General features: G+C 39.9%; 1 protein-coding gene across 4 annotated transcripts in view; it reads left to right on the forward strand.

Annotated features, from left to right (window-relative positions):
* The window catches only part of si:ch211-214p13.3 (nectin-3), a 44,599-nt gene that overhangs the window by 18,744 nt on the left and 7,921 nt on the right, over nucleotides 1-17,934 (forward strand). For all 4 annotated transcript variants that reach the window (XM_036004151.1, XM_031295434.2, XM_036004152.1 and 1 more), the window contains exons 2-4: nucleotides 141-482; nucleotides 565-861; nucleotides 5,441-5,534. In XM_036004151.1, the coding sequence (XP_035860044.1) occupies nucleotides 141-482; nucleotides 565-861; nucleotides 5,441-5,534 (733 nt within the window). The remainder of the gene's footprint in view (nucleotides 1-140; nucleotides 483-564; nucleotides 862-5,440; nucleotides 5,535-17,934) is intronic.

Below are 17,934 nucleotides of genomic sequence, written 5' to 3' on the forward strand. Positions count from 1 at the left end.
GAAGTGCCTGAAAGGAGGATGGTTAGTAATGTAGGTGAATCAAGCCCTGTGTGAATGCTTCCATCCATGTGTGTTTTTACTTGTTTTGAACCTTCTGACTTAGGATCTGATTGTCTGATGAGATTTTATGCACCTTACAGCTCTCCAGGTGATTGGCGGAAACGTAACCGTTGTGCAAGGAGAGACCACTACCTTACCCTGCAAACTCATCGACACCACGGAGCTCCTATCCCAGATTTCATGGCAGAAGATTACCAGAGGAAAACCTGTGAATGTTAATTTCTTTACCGTCTTGGAGGTAGATGGACCACAGTTTGTCAACGGACGTGATGATCGATTTACATTTATCGGGAGCTTTAAAGACAACATTGCATCTCTGCAGTTATCCAATGTTACATTGATGGATGAAGGCACCTACATGTGTATCTTCACTTTGTTCCCCAGCGGAAATCACAAGACAGACATACCTCTGAACTTGCTTGGTATAATGTTTATTTATTTAAAAAAATTGTTCTTACCTCCATGCTTGCATGTTGACTTTTATATGTATTGTAACTCTCCTAGTGCCTCCGGTCTCAAGCCTGGAGTATAATCGTCCTACTTTGGGAAATGAAGAGGTTTCCCTCGTCACTTGCATAGCTGCTGGTTCCAAGCCTCCCGCAGAGGTGAGGTGGCTCACGGGTAGTCTGGCAGAAACAGTGAGGGAAACCACCAACTTCACCCAGCATGCCAACGGTACGACTACCACAACCAGCTCGCTGTTTGGAGTACCTACCAAAGAAATCAACAGTCGTTTGGTCCAGTGTGTCATCACCAGTGCAGCCATGTCGGAAACCCTGTCCTTCAACATACAGGTCTACTGTGAGTATACAAATACATTCCTACATCACTTACTTATGTTATTTATTAAAATCTCCATCATAACTGATGTAGTTTATTTCATTTGTATTACTGCTTGTTACTGATGTGCATGGTTGCATGGTGCAAGAAGGCTCTGGTCTGTCTAATGGCTTGCTGCTTCCTGTCACTCTGCATGGCTTATTTGTTGCTCTAGCTGTCTTTATGGTGTCTTATTGACTTCTCTCTGTACATTTATCCTTTACGAATGTCTTGCTGTTTCCTGTTGCTCTGGTCTCCAAACATCTTGCCAAAGGACTACAGTTGAAAATTAGCCGGCTGGCTAACACTGGTACATTTACAGAAATGTAAATTAATTTTTTTCTTTTATAAGTAAATAAAACTATGAACTATGTAGTTGATCATTCTTGTTCAATTAATTGATTTTATTATTTGGAAAAGAGGGTTTTGAAAGAGACTGTTTGGGGACAGGTGTTCTCAGTCGTTCTGGTTGAAGGTGCTTAAAGCGATGCTGGGGATTACTTTAACAGGACTGTTTGAAAGCAGCACCTTGTCAAGCAGGTCTCGGTACGCTTGTTTGGTCTGCTTTTGGTGCACACCTGCCCAAACGAACCGCACAAGCGGGACAAACGAACTCTAATGCGATTCAACCAAACTAAACAAGGCAGGTGCGAAAGCGCCATAAAAGAAGCCACAATGTTTGCATGATACTTGGCACCTGGGGTGAAAGAGGAAGTAAAGAGAGAGACCAGCAGTGAGTCAGAAATGTTATGGATAAGGATGAAGACTTCCTTGTTCACAGGCTGCATCACTGATGGATTTTAAAACTTATTTTTGCAAGTAAAGCCTTGATAAAAGTATATATACATTATAAATGCTGTACTCATACTTTATAAACCATGTTATAAGTTGTCATGCATGATAATAAACATTTATAGTTTAAATTAAGCCTTAGTAATGCATTTTCTTTAACAAAAAGATCCATTTGAGCTAAAAATGTGCACTGATTAGTACAAAACATGTTTCTTTTTCAGAAGAAGTCATTGGAGAAAAGCTCATGGACCGGTTCAGTCTCATAACATGCATGCATGCTTGCAAAGCTGCTCACCATCTACAACACATCTATGAAATTGCAAGAATAATGTGCCATGTCACTCTCTTTTGAAAAGGTTACTATCAGGCATTGTAGTTTTTCTGAAATGTATACTCTTGCTAGCGCACTATGACATGGCAGATATATTGCTCAGCACCCAAGGAGGCAAAGCGCAGAGTGTGAAGTTGTTAAGATGAAAGGTTACCGCAGGCCAAGCAAACAGCCTGATCCAAACAGGCATGTTTTGAATGGGCACTGCAATAGTAGTATACAGTGGCTGAGAACACCCAGATTCTTTTGATAAACACAACCAGGGGAATCCTTTCCAATTCATCCAAGTGTGAAAATGCCTTAAGACAACAGTAAGGATCAGAGCATGGACGTTATTTCCTAATCTGTGGGAAAAAATAGTGTATGCTTAGAAGTCCAGGAGGGAATAACAAAACATTTTTAGCAAACAGTATGATGTAATTTGGTTGCCAAAGCATGAGAATGAAAAAGGAAAACAACCCAGTAACAAAACAAATGTGTACTAACAGCTGTCTAGCATTCTAAATAATAGGCAACAACAGTTTCCATTGCAAACCTAGAAAGCTGTTGTTAAGCCCAAATGGACCATTTAGTTTATGCTCCCAGTCTACAGTACAACTGATCTTCTGTTGCTAGTGGAATTCCCCTCCTACTCATGACAATAACAAACTGAACCCAACCCTCCCTTCACAAAGCTGAGCCTGTAACACTGTAATCAGGCCCTGCCATGAAAGAATCCCAGATACAGTTTCAACTGTCTGTTGTCAGTTATTAAAACGTAGCTGTGTGATGAATCAGCTTTACCTTGATTTACTGACTCTGTCGTAGCGCTGAGAAACAGCAGCCTCTGTAAAGTGAGCCTACAGCAATCTTTCAAATTCAGCTAGTTCAGTGTAAACATGAAGACTCCAGCTTTTGCCAGCTATAATGTTTATCAAAATTTATTTGAGAAATACAGGCTTAAATCAGTAGCTTTAACACAGACTGTTCAAAGCGTGACTGTTGCGCCTCGCTGTCTGTGTGAAGGCTACAAAGACAGAATGGGGGGGACAGAGTTGTTGTGGCAACAGTGAAGGTATTCACAGAGCTGTAACAGAGCTGAACCGACCCTTGTGTGAAAGGGACCACTGGCATGGTGGGATTACGATCTACAAGCAGGTCAATGGTCATGTCGGTGACAAAGCAGCGTTCCGTGTAGCCAAAGTTATCAATAACTTGTAGAAACATTGTGTGCAATAATCCGCTTGCTCTCTCCCTCTCTCAAACACATACACACACAATTGTGGTGGTGACAATTGTGCTACTACAAGGCATAAAGTTGGTGGTTTTGGGTCTGGTCAGGGTTCGCATGATTGATTAATGGTGAGGAGGCTCACACCCACTAGACGCAGATGCTGTTGTTGCACGTCATGCCTCTTTTGCTCCCGGAATGCCAGCATGCTATGCAAAAAACACTCATAAGGGTGGCATTATGCCGTCTTTGCCTGGTTCTGTGTGAATACACAAAGTTACTACTTCTCAGGTATCAAACAAAAATCAATAGAACACTGTTTTTATGTCACTAGTTGCACTGACACGTCAGGGCAGGCAGGCGCTGATCTGTCACTCAAACGTACTCCAAAAACTCATTAGCTAATGGGGACGCACCCCTGTAAGACCCGCCCACGCGATAGGTTTGTGCCAGAATTGCAAACAAAGAGTATGGAAGCGCAAACGAGAAACCTGGGAGCGCAACTGCAAACGTGATGGAGAGAGCAAAAGACCATCATTGATCAAGATCATTGAGAAAGAAGCAGAGGGAACTGTAAACAAAAGGACATATTATCAAACGAATATAAGACCAATAGTTTACGACTACACAAATGTTTTGTTTGCCAGTTTTAAGGGACCGTTCGGTATTTATGGAATGGACCACCGGAGGAAAATAGGGGAGGGTCATGTCTTTTTATTCTTTGTTGAGGGGAGGATCACCCAACAATTTTTAGGGTGGGGGAGGGGGGGGGGGGGGGGCACCCAAGTTTTGTATTCATGAAAACAGCTAAATTTCAAAGTGGCTTGTTTGGCTTAGTCTTGGTCCTCCTTCGCTACCAGATGGGTCTGAACCATGAGTTTGCTGGGGTAATTGCATTGTTTAAAAAATGAGTGGAATAATTACATCTGGCATGACCAGATATTTTATAAATATCTTAAATAACACAAAACAACTAAATGGTGATAAGTAATACATCTGATTTCATATACTGCTTTAGTAAAAAAATTATTACCTGGCTGACGATGGGAGCAGCAGGACGCAAAAAACGAAAATTACTGTTGCACTACTCTGGACATCTTGCCGTGCCAACCTTGCAATAAAGGTTTCCTAAATGCCTTGTATATAAATGTGATGTCAGCTTACTAATTGATTGTGGGTTTTGTGTAGATTTGGAATATTATACATTTATTCCACTTTGTTTAAACGGCGAAGTGAAGAGGCCTTGTTCACCTGTTTGGAGCTGGCTGGTGAAGGGGACGCTCGTAGGCCTTGCTGGATACACCGTGACTCTGTTTGTGGATCTACTGATCGCTGTGGATTACTTTTTTTCCTCCGTAAGGGGAGGGTCATGCCTCTTTTTCAAATCATTTTGGAGGGTCATAGAGAAATTATTACTGGTGAGGGGAGGGTCAAGTCTTTTTAGCCTAAAGGTACCAAAACTCCTCCGGTGGCCTCTTAGATAAATAACGAACGGTCCCTAAGTTTTACCTCTGAGTTGACAATTTTTTTGCTTGAGTTAGTGATTTTCTTTGATACTTGAGAAGTTTTGCTTGGAATTAAAGGCACAAAAATAATTAGAAATAGACCTTAGGCATATTTATTTTATTTTGTTCCTACTTTATACTGCGACTGTATTTTTGTATGTATTTGTATGTTTTCTCGTGTATTTAGCGGACTTTTGGAGGTAGAATTTCCTTTTTAAGGACTTACAGAACAAAGTATGGAAGTTTTAGAATACATTTTTATGATGCCACTCTGTTGTGTTGGTGTTGGTAGGTCTATTTATCTAAAGTATGTGAACATTGGAATGTAAGAAACTGTAAGATACTGTAATGCTGGTAATTAAAGTAGATATGACAGAAATGGTAAATTAATTCTATTTCGACATGTATGTATGCATGTGTGTGCATGTGCTCGTATTTCTTTCTACCCCTGCAAAAGTCATTGGTGAGTACATCGTTATTTAACAAGATCACGTAACAGATAAGATCTCTGTAACGTCTAAAATGCAACTTAAAAAGGATTTTTTTAAGTTCTCAAATCTAAAATGACCTTGAAACTAATTGTAAGTTTAATAAATATGGTGTCTTAGAAAGCAAGGTAAAACTGCTTTCACTAAAAATGGCTGTCCAATATTATTCTGATATGCTATAATTAGTATTTCCCCGAGTTACAGCTCATTCTCTTTCTCTCTTTGTTTCTTGCAGTCCCACCCACTGAAGTGAAGATCAGTGAAAGATCTGAAGGCTCATTTGAATGTGTGACTGAAGCCAACCCAAATGCAGACTTTACCTGGAGCAGGTACAGTATTTTTTTTTAAATATATTTTATTTACAAAATGTTTTCTTTTTAACAACACTATAGCGAAGAATAAAAAGACATGACAGAGCAGCATAAAATAAATAAACTGCCAGCTCACAGAAAAAGTGCACATATAAATGTCAATATGTACAGTGGATACAAGTGGATTGAGGGTCAGAAATAGTCCATGGAACCAAAACTAAGTGAGGTTGAGGAAGGCCCAAGATGAAGGCTAGAAATCCTAACTATTCTGAAACAGAAATCTGAAACTGAAATCCTGGCAGATCAAAGTACCATGCAATACAATTTCAATCAGGAGAGACTCCGTTGCAGATATGCAAACATTTATTAATAAGATATAACCAAGTAAGTACAAACATAATTTTTTGGAGATTAGACTCCATTGTAAAAGGAGTATGTTAGAAAATCTAAAAGAACGACGTGTTCGTTTGATTTCTGAGGAGGAAGGAGAAAGGCTTGGGTCCAATTGAAAGTTAAACAAAAAGATTTAATAAACAACATGGTGAAAACGACATGACAAAAAGCAAATGTTACACTGCAGCTGACAGTGGACTGATCTACGTTTCTCCCTGATGGAGTCTCATAAAAACAGTCATGTGACTTGACAAAACAATACAAAACAATACATCAATAAAACATTGCCAGCAGTGGACTGCAAAACATGCCTCCCCTTCGGGAGACACATTCAAACAGTCCTGATTCATTGTGAAGTTTCCAAATTTATCCTAAGGAGCTGAGGGTGGTTCCTCAAATGACATCTCTCCCAGGATTTAGGACACACCTCAGAATTCAGGTTTACTCTCATGGCAGACAAAGGTAGTGCCAATTCTATTCAAGTTTAGAGAGATATGCATTTTCTTTGTTCTAATCAGTCTGGCCCAGCAGGGAGTGGCTCCCCAAAATGCCAAGACAACAGTTACCTTTCCTGTGAGGACAATGAGTCTTTTCTCCAGTATGCAAATTGACAGTCGTGACTTAATCAATTTTTAGAAGGCTGGGGTGAGGCATGTCAAATGTTGATTAGTGTAGTTATTTGATTAGATCTGGCTGCAGAGTACATTATGTACATTTAAACCAAGGGGACATTGTTTTCATAACATTAAGCATGATTTGAACTTTTTTATAATCAACAGGTATCTATACAATTCTAATGTTTAGGAAAACCAAACATATCCCCCAATGGAATCTAGACACTGGTGGTGGTGAGAAAAATCTGTAGACGTAAAACCGAGCTGTCAGCCGGGAGAAGACCGAGAACACCGTCGAAAATGCCTGGAGGTAGAAGGGGAGGAGGCAGGTCGCACTCTCGTCTGAAAATAAAACTGACAGAAGCAGGAGAGAGAACAGATTTAAAACATGGTAGTCATGCTGTGATTGGTTAGAACATACATGCCCGATTCTAATTGGTATACAGAACCGTAACACCCACTGTCCAGCTGATCAGTTAAAGAGAATAGAGACAACGTATAAGAAGTCTCCCTGACAGAATTTATGCTGAGCTACATTTCAATCAGTAGAGACCATTGCAGATATGCAAACATTTATTAATAAAATATAACCAAGTAAGTACAAACATAATTTTTTGGAGATTAGACTCCATTGTAAAGGGGGTATCTAATGTTTAGGAAAACCAAACATATCCCCCAAAACTTGAAAAGAATTAAGTGATTAAATGACATGAATATACGTACCTTAAAGCCGCCACAAATCTGTATGGTGATACAAAACAAGAATGTGTTAAATAATCAGTGAATAAAACACAACTGAACCATACTTGGTAATAAGTCACACCCCAAAAGGCATATGAAACAATACGTTGTCGCAAAACAAAACCTCGGCAATTCAGGCCGGAACAAACACAAAACTTCTGCAGTTATTAAACAAAAACACATATCAGCAATTCAGGCTGAACACAAAACCTCTGCAATTCAGGCCGGAACAACCACAGACCTCTGCAGTTACAAAGGCACCTGTAATTATAAGGGCAAAACACATATCAGCAATTCAGGCTGAACATAACACAAAACATCGGGAATTCAGGCAGGAACAAACACAGAACCTGTAGTTACTATAGAAGCAAAATAAAATCGTAATTGATCAAAACAGTCAAAACAATACATCAGTACCATTGAGAACACCACCCATCCATAATACCACCACCAGTTATATGCAATCTTACCACAATCAAGGTTTAAGAGATCTCTGGTATTGATGATGTCTTCTACATCAGGGCGAATATATGATGAGTACGCAGAGGAAGCCCACCGTCCAAATTGTTGTACTTGTTGTAGAAGTACTGGAGACCCCTTGACTAGCAGCAGTAGTTCAGACTTTTACTTTTAATACTTAAAGTACATTTAAAATCAGGTACCGTTACTATTACTAAAGAAGGGTTTTCATTGTACTTGCCTGCTTCCTGCTTCTTACAGTGCAGACGCTTTGCTGCTTGCTCCTGCCTCTGCTTGCATATTTCTGCTGATAATCTTACTTTTCCTCTGAGAGAAACTATGAGCAGCGGCTCTTGGATACTTATAAATCACTGGACTATACATTTTTTGTAGACATAGTAGGCTATTGCCATCTTTCAACATTTTTCTGCGTGAGCGTGGCCTACCAATAGCTCAAGCCTGTCCTAAAGTGATTGTAGCTAAAGCTAATTAGCAGCAAGATGCCTCCCTTCTCCATGGAGGACCACTACAAACTCCTTCAGAAGATTGTTATTCTGGAAACCAAAATTCAACAGTTAGAAGTAAACCTGGAAGTGAACGGATCATGTGGAAATGACACCACTTTACCATTGACCCAAAACAATGGACAGAAGCATGTCAACACACGGCTAACTAGCACCAGCAAGACTACGGACAAACAGGAGGGCTGTGGAATAGGTAATAAATCAACAAGTGGTAGTCCTCCCTGGAACTCGTTTGGTGCAAAGCCTAAGAGTAAATCCTTTTCCTGGGAAGGACGACTAACGGGCAGGGCACAGCACCCTGAGATTTGTGATATGAACGGCTGGCCTGCATTACCATCCAGGCAGAGTGCCTCTTCAACCCCTGCCCTCAGTAGGACACAGCCGTGGACCGCTGCAAAAGGGAGAATTAGCAACAAAATGCCTCCCCAACAACTGAGTGTGCAACTGGATAACAGATTTGCTCCTCTGCTGCAGGACCCTGGACATGACCTGGATTGCGTCTCATCATCACACAGCAGGGTAAGGACTGAGAGCAATTCAAAAAGTACAAAGCTACAGAGAAAGCTAACGACTGGGCACCAAACTCTGATTGTGGGTGACTCTGCTGTAAAAGACATAAAAAGCAGTAAAAACACCAAAATTCTCTGTTTTCCCAAAGACATGGTGTCTGACTTAGCCCAAAGAATCCCGGATATCATGGCAGCACACCCAACTGTGAAAAAAATTATACTGCATATAGGGTCACATGATGTTGTAAAGCAACAGTCTGAAGTGCTGAATCGTGACTTTATGAATCTGCTGAACACAGTTAGCTCCCTAAACGCGAAGGTGTTTATCAGTGGCCCTATACCGCCAGTCAGAATAGGAGCTGAGAGATTCAGCAGACTGTTGGCACTGAACAAATGGCTTTCAACTGCATGTACCGTCCACTCTCTGCGGTTCATTGACAATTTTAACAATTTCTGGGACCGCAGACATCTTTTTAAAGCAGATGGACTTTTCCTTAACAAGCCAGGAGTAAAGCTGTTCACCTCTAGCCTACTTTACTTTCTGCACCACATATCTGCTCCCTCGGCCAAGGACACAGGACAAGATAAATCAACACAAACAAAACAAGAGGAAGACACAACAAAGTGCGGCAGTGATCCACCACAGCCCCCACCTGAGCAAAGATTTGACCATGGAGGACCACAGAGCGGAGACGAGAAATCTCAACCCCCCTTTTCACCCGTCCAACACTCCTCAAACCCCCTTACCAACACCGACACCTTTGAGGATCCATCACTCTCCCCACTCACCCTTTCCCCTGTTTCCCCCTGCCACATGTTGGGGTTCACTGACCGGATGGAGCAGCTGGTAGATGCTGGAACCAAGTTTGCCCCACTACCTTCTCCCATCACTTGCCCCCAGCATCAAACTGACCCTGTTTGGACTCAACCACTGAAAGTAAAACGCCAGGCACCTCTGCCCCCTCAAGGACGGCAGCTAACTCCTTCTCCCCAGACTGATAACTATGCTTGTGTACAGAATGAAACAAGCTTTAACTGATATGTGCTGGGCCCAGGCTGCATGCCTAGTGGCACTCATGACTCTTTCCAGGACAAGCCTGGGCCCTGTGTATTCAATTCTTCGTCAATCTATGTTGTGATAGGTAATAGAAAAAGAATGGTGAATCTGCTAAGTAAGAAAAAGAAGCACTTAACTGCCAACTTAGCAAATTTAGCATCCATTCCTCGTCAGCCACAGCCTGTCCCAAAAAACGAGACAGATAATTATTTTAACACACTAACATTAGCCTTACTAAACGTCAGGTCTTTGGCGGGTAAATCATTTTTAATCAATGATTTTATTATTAAGCACAATCTTGATTTTATGTTTTTAACTGAAACCTGGTTAGACCATAATAACAGTGATGCTGTTCTCATTGAGTCAGCTCCCCCTAACTTCAATTTTATGAGTGAGAATAGAGCGAATAAGAAAGGAGGTGGAGTCGCCATTTTGTTTAACGATTCGTTCCAATGTACTCAAATAGCTTATGGAAACTTTGCTTCTTTTGAATATGTGGCTCTTCAGTTAAGGTCCCCCTCTCGACCTATATTTCTAATTATCTACAGGGCACCTAAATACTGTGCATCCTTTTTTGACGACTTTAGTGGACTGCAGTCTTTAATCTGTATTAACTTTGACTGTGTAGTTATTGCTGGTGATTTCAACATTCATGTTGACAACCCCCAGGATAGAGGGACAAAAGAACTGTGTTGCATTTTTGAGAACTATGGACTGACTCAGCATGTGACGGAGCCCACACACAACAAGGGGCACACTCTGGACTTGATTATCTCGAAGGGTTTGAACATTTCCAAGGTTGTGGTGACTGATGCTGCTCTGTCTGATCATTCCTGTGTTTTCTTTAATGGCACTATCTCTGTGCACAAAAGTGTCCAAACAAAGTTAATAAGAAAACAGTATATCACTGACAACACCAGTGAAACATTCATTAAGCTCTTTCAATTGTAAAATTACAAATGTTATTGATGCCATTGCTCCCATTAAGGTAAAAACTGTCTCTGATAAGAAAAGATCTCCATGAAGAAATGCCATACTGGTAAGAACAGAAAAAAGAGAGTGTCGAAAAGCAGAACGTAGTCATTATCCAGGACTTTGGCATCACAATCAACAAGTTCTAAAGTTCTTGACTGCCTGGTAAAGTTGAAACAGTGAAATGGCAAACGGACAATTTGTTATGTTGCTCCTGCTGACTAGTTGTCAAATTATGGGACTGTATAACTTATTTGTGGCCAAAAAAGCCGTGGAAGAAGGTTGGTCTGTTGAATTGGCTGGGAATGCCGGAAACAAACATTCCAGTCTAATATCTGTTGGACACCATGAACTGTTTAACAAATTAATCCGACCGTTCTATCATAGTTTCCATAAGCAACGTAATGCCAAATGCAACAGGAGGAGTATTATTGGGGAAAGAAGGATACATTTTACGCTACTGTTTTTCACAGAGAGTTTGCTTCTGTGCGGAGATGTTCACCCATGCCCTGGGCCACCCACCTGGAAAACACCTAAGTGTCCATGCCCGAACTGTGGAAAGACTGTGAGAGCGAATGCAAATGCAATTGCTTGCGATTTGTGCGATGAGTTTGTTCACATAAAATGTGCAAACATAGACCGTAAAACATACATCTTGGCCGTAAAAGCTCAGGCAAACATTCAGCTAGTGTGTAATGCTTGTTGCGTTATGGAAATGTGCTCCCCCGATATCCTGGATTATAAACGAGAGGATACATCTTTCGGAGAGGAAGATAGTGTGATCACAGAAGAAACGTCTCTGGAATTTTTAAACCAAAGAGGATTACATTTTATTCATCTGAACGCAAGGAGCTTACTTCCTAAAATGGATGAAATAAAGCATTTCACTGCAAGGACAAAAGCTGCAGTGATTACCGTGACAGAGACGTGGTTGGACAGCTCCATTGAGGATAAGGAAGTTGAATTACCAGGCTTCTACTGTTACCGGCGAGACCGCAATAGGAACGGAGGAGGGGTATGTCTCTTCATCAGGACTGAGTTATCATTTATTCCATGCCCGGAAATACAGATAGAGTCATTGGAAGCTGCCTGGGTCGAAATTCGACTGCCTAAAACAAAGCCTATTGTTGTAGGCGTGTGTTACAGACCCCCCAAACAAAATGACTTATGAATTATTAGAATCAGTATGTATTGACAGTAATGTGTTGATGGAGAGAGAATGTATTGTTTTAGGTGATTTTAATACGAATTTGCTGATGACCACTAAAAATGGGCTGTTAAAAAAGTTTTTACATTACTGTAAAGTGCTTGGTTTGGAGCAACTCATAATGGAGCCAACCAGAGTAGATATGTACTCTAAATCTATTCTGGATCTGGTGTTGGTTACTGACAGAAACAATATCAGCTGCTCTGGGGTCTTGGATATTGGTCTCAGTGATCATAAAGTTATTTTCTGTACTCGCAAAATTTCAAAAATTAAAATAGGATCAGGATCTCATCATTCCTTAAAAATAAGATGTACAAGACGATATTCTAAGGAGTTATTGGAGGGTAAATTGGCTGAACAGGATTGGAGTACAGTTACTGACAGTAATGATGCAAACCGGGCATGGGAATTGTTTAAGGGGAAGTTTTTAACAGTACTGGATATGGTTGCACCAATGAGAGAAATTAGAGTGAAACAGAAGAGAGCCAAATGGATGACAACTGAAATTATTGATTTAATTAGACAGAGAGACCACTATTTCAGGAAATACAAGAAGTCAAATATGCAACCTGATTTTAATAAATATGTGTATAACCGAAACCAAGCAAGATATCATATAAAGAAGGCTAAGGCTGACTACTATGCTGAAGCAGTGACAGAGAATATTCACCAACCAAAGACATTATGGAAAATCCTTAAAAATGTAGGTGTAGGGAAAATAAATAGTAACAGCTGTAATACTGGGATTGACATTGATAATGCTATTTGCTTTGACAAAAAGGTGATATCAAATCATTTCAATGTTTTTTACCAACACATTTACATTTACCAACAGGAGCTGGAAAGTTTGGGGTATCCTTCCTGAATTCCTTTTATCAAGATGTGTCACCAGATACATTCGATCTGAGTCCAGTAACTAAGGAGAGGATTATAGAAATGTTAGCTTCTTTATCTACTAACAAAGCTACTGGCATGGATCACATTCCAGCCAGATTCTTAAAGGATAGTGCTAATGTTATTGGTGAGGTTATTGCACATATTATAAAGTTGTCCATACAACTAGGTAAGGTTCCAATTGAGATGAAAAGGGCCAGAGTACTCCCCTTGTTTAAAAAGAACAGTAGGACAGATATGAAAAACTATAGACCAGTGTCAATACTACCAAGTGTATCCAAAATACTGGAGAGTGGTTTTTGATCAAGTGGAGAGGTATTTGATCCAGAATAATTTGTTATATGACCTCCAATCTGGATTCAGATCTGCTTACTCCACTGACACATGCCTCACTTATCTTTGTGATTACACCAGACAAGAAAGTGAAAAAGGTAACTATACTGGCATGGTGTTACTGGACTTACAAAAAGCATTTGACACAGTAGACCATTCTATTCTTTTATCCAAATTGAAATGCATGGGTTTTGGGAAGGCTTCTTTAAAATGGTTTAAATCATACTTATCAGAAAGAAATCAAACTTGTGATTTTGATGGAGTCCTGTCTGAACCCATGAAAATAACTTGTGGTGTACCCCAAGGCTCGATATTAGGCCCTTTGTTATTCCTTATATATGTAAACGACATGCCAGCTGCAGTCAAATGTAAGTTGTTATTATATGCCGATGACTCTTCACTACTGGTGTCTGGAAAAGACATCCACCGAATTGAAGACACTCTTAGTGAAGAGCTGAAAAATGTAAGAGAGTGGCTGTTTGACAACAGACTGTCATTGCACCTAGGGAAATCAGAGTGCATCTTATTTGGCACCAAACGTAAGCTACAAAAGGCACCTGCACTAAAAGTCACATGTAACGACAATGAAATTGAAGCAAAGAATTCTGTTACATATCTAGGTATTACATTGGATCAAACACTGTCAGGATATTCCATTGTAGAGAAATTACTGAACAAGAGTGCCTGCAAATTGAAATTCTTATACCGTAATACAAGGCAGTTTGACTCCAAAATAAAAAAAACTTCTCGTCTCAGCACTCATTCAATGTCATTTTGACTATGCATGTTCAGCATGGTACAGTGGTCTGACGATGAAAATGAAAAACAAGATGCAGATTATGCAAAATAATATGATCCGCTTCATACTGTCTAAACCTTCTAGGTATCATGTGGGAAGAAATGAGTTTAAGAGGGTTGATTTCTTGCCTGTCAAGCTTAGGGTGGAACAACTTAAACTCAATCATATGTACAGTATTATTAATGGTGTAGACCCAAAGTATTTGGTTTTTCAGATTTTGATGGTGCACACTCAACATGCCCATGAGACTAGGGCCAGTGTCCGTTCATGTAAGGTGCCATGTGTGAATAGTGAAGCAAGAAAATCTTTTTTTTATACAGGAATTATTTTATGGAATAGTCTTCCACTTCATATTAAAATGGCAGCAACAAAAAGGGATTTTAGATGTAAAGTTAGGGTCTACTTGTGGAATAAAATAGACAATTAAGTGAAAATAAAATCTAGACTGGGGATAGGGTAATTTATTGCTTTGTAGTTCACGGTGTTTTATCTGGTATTTTGATGTGTAGTTTTTTTTATATTTTTAATTGTTTTAACCTTAGAAGGACTGTATGTGTTTGCATGTGTTGTATGTCCTGTTTCTCTTACATCAGGGACCATGTTGGAAAAAAGTGTTTCTCGCTTTTACATGTTATCCCTTGGATACCCCTTGTTGTCTTTCTATATCCATAAATAAAACCAAACCAAACCAAACCAAAGGCAGGTGGCGAAAAACTAATCTCCAGGTCCACTACAATACCTATAAAGACAGACTTCGCACTTATAATTTGGAACTGAGGAATGCAAGGCGGTCCTTCTTCTCGGACATTATTGCCAAAAACAATAATAATTCACGTGCTTTGTTTGCTACTGTCGATAGATTAACAAACCCTCCAGTACCAGTAGCATCTGAACTTTTATCCACAAAGGCCTGCAATGATTTTGCCACCTTCTTCAATGACAAAATTCAGAAAATTAGACAAACAGTCAGTGCTTCCATATCGAGTACAGGGTTTGTGTTGTCACAGTGTCCAGGCAAAACAGATTCCAATATGACCCAATTTCATATGATTAACCGTAAAAACCTGGAGGACATTATACAACATCTGAAAACCTCCTCCTGCTGCCTTGATATTCTACCAGCGGGCCTTTTCAAAAATGTTGCAAATTGTTTGGCTACAGATCTTCTACAGATTGTAAACACGTCTCTTCTCTCAGGTATCTTCCCACAGGCCCTGAAAACTGCAGTCATTAAGCCACTCTTAAAAAAGAACAATCTAGACACGTCACTAATGAGCAACTATAGGCCGATATCAAACCTTCCATTTTTAAGTAAAATTATTGAAGAAATGGTTTCTCAACAACTCAACCTTTTCTTGTCACTAAACAACAGTTTTGATGCCTTCCAGTCGGGTTTTCGACCACACCACAGCACTGAGACAGCTCTTGTTAAAGTATTTAATGACATCCACTTAAACACAGATAGTGGCAAAATTTCAGTCTTAGTATTACTTGATCTCAGTGCTGCATTTGATACGGTCGACCATGACATATTACTAGACCGATTGGAAAACTGGGTTGGCATTTCTGGCTCAGTACTAAAGTGGTTTGAGTCTTATTTAAAGAATAGGGACTACTTTGTGTCTATAGGGAATTATACATCTGAGCATACAAATATGACGTGCGGAGTTCCCCAAGGCTCCGTTCTGGGGCCTCTCCTGTTTAACATCTATATGCTTCCACTGGCTCAAATTATGGAAAACAATAAAATAAGTTACCATAGTTATGCGTATGACACACAAATTTATATAACCTTATCGCCAGGGGACTATAGTCCAATACAACAACTGACTAAGTGCATTGAACAAATTAACGACTGGATGTGCCAGAACTTTCTTAAATTAAATGAAGAAAAAACTGAGGTGGTTGTTTTTGGAGCAAAAGAGGAACGATTAAAAGTCAGCACTCAGCTTAAAACGAAAATGTTAACAACAACAGACAAAGCCAGAAATCTTGGTGTAGTCATGGACTCAGACCTGAATTTTAACAGCCACATTAAGACAATTACAAAGTCAGCCTATTACCACCTTCAAAATATATCAAGGGGTAAAGGACTTGGACAGCAGGACTTGGAAAAACTTGTCCATGCTTTTATCTTCAGTAGACTTGACTACTGTAACGGTGTCTTTACAGGTCTCCCTAAAAAATCAATCAGACAGCTGCAGCTGATTCAGAACGCTGTTGCTCGAGTCCTCACTAAGACCAAGAAAGTGGATCACATCACTCCAGTACTGAAGTCTCTACACTGGCTTCCAGTGCCTCAAAGAATTGATTTCAAAATACTTTTGCTGGTTTATAAATCACTAAACGGTTTAGGGCCAAAATACATTTCTGATCTGCTACTACAGTATGAACCACCCAGACCTCTCAGGTCGTCTGGGACAGGTCTGCTTGTTGTCCCCAGAGTCAGAACTAAACAGGGGGAAGCAGCATTTAGTTTTTATGCTCCACATATCTGGAACAAACTCCCAGAAAACTGCAGGTCTGCCGCAACTCTCAGTTCTTTTAAATCAAGGCAAACCTATCTTTTTGATGTTGCCTTTCATTAAATAACTGTTCATTTCTTATACTGAAGTTGCATTGTTGTATGACAATCTATATAAGCATATAAAGAGAAATTCCTATTGTATCTGCTTTTATATATTTAACTGTTTTAATTGCTCTTCAATGTTTCATTTCTTATACTGCACTGTAACTTTTATTCTCGTATTTTATCTGTTTTAAATTTTTTAATCTGTTTTCATGTAAAGCACTTTGAATTGCCCTGTTGCTGAAATGTGCTATACAAATAAAGCTGCCTTGCCTTGCCTTGCCTACTTTTACTAAAATAAATATATGTCTGGTTATTTGTACTGACATTCAGTACTTCCTCCACCACTGTTCAGAGATCAATACACCACCACCAGTTATATGCATGCTTACCAGGATTATGCCTAAAAAGATCTCTGGGTTGCGATGACGTCACGAATGTAAGAGGAGTAAACAGAGGAAGACCATATTCCGAGTTGTTGCAGGACGTACATGAAATGCCTTGATTTCCCGCATTAGTAGCTGCCCCTATTCTGAATGAATGACCCGAATAATGCTGAGGTAAAATTTTAGGAATAACTAAATGATGGCTAAACCGAAATATAGCCGGGAAAACCTCTAGTATGAGCCTAGGCAATGAGTAGTTAATCTTAGATTAAAAGCAATGAAAAGAAGCAGTGTCTCTGTGACTTAGGTTAGTGTTGTAAGGAGTACAACTTGAATGAAGTCAAATGTCAGGTGGAGGACATGTGACCCATATGGACCATGCTGAGTTTGGTGCGCCCATGAGTAAGACAACGCACTTTAATGATGCAAGACTAACCGCCGAGGCTAGCCATGACCGAAAGTGAATACAGCGTAGTGATTAGAAACCTGGGCTGCCACCGGTTCCAACACATCTACCGGGAATCAGTCAGAATCTGATTAGCAGGACTCGCACCAATATATTGCCAACATAGGAAGCTTAGTGGAAATGAACAACACACATCTTTGTAAATAGATTTAAATAAAACGTAAAACACCATGAAGCCCCCCAGATATCAGATGAAAATAAAAGGAAATAGCTGATACGAGCAATGCAGCTTGTTAGATAGTTTGTACAATATAATATATGCTGAGAATACTTGCTTTGAAACAACATATATGAAATATAATGAAAGTGCGCTACCCACCATGAGTGAGCATAATGCACAAACAATAGTAGCAGGCAACAACGACGATGAGTATATTTATGTACAAATGCAGAATATAAGTGCCTTATGCATTCTGCTGACATCAGCATGACTACTGACAAATATCACGACAGCTCCGAAGACAAACCTTAATGTGTCATTCCCTATTGAGAAAA

The sequence above is a fragment of the Sander lucioperca genome, chromosome 8, assembly GCF_008315115.2.
Source record: "Sander lucioperca isolate FBNREF2018 chromosome 8, SLUC_FBN_1.2, whole genome shotgun sequence".
Taxonomy (NCBI): Eukaryota; Metazoa; Chordata; class Actinopteri; order Perciformes; family Percidae; genus Sander; species Sander lucioperca.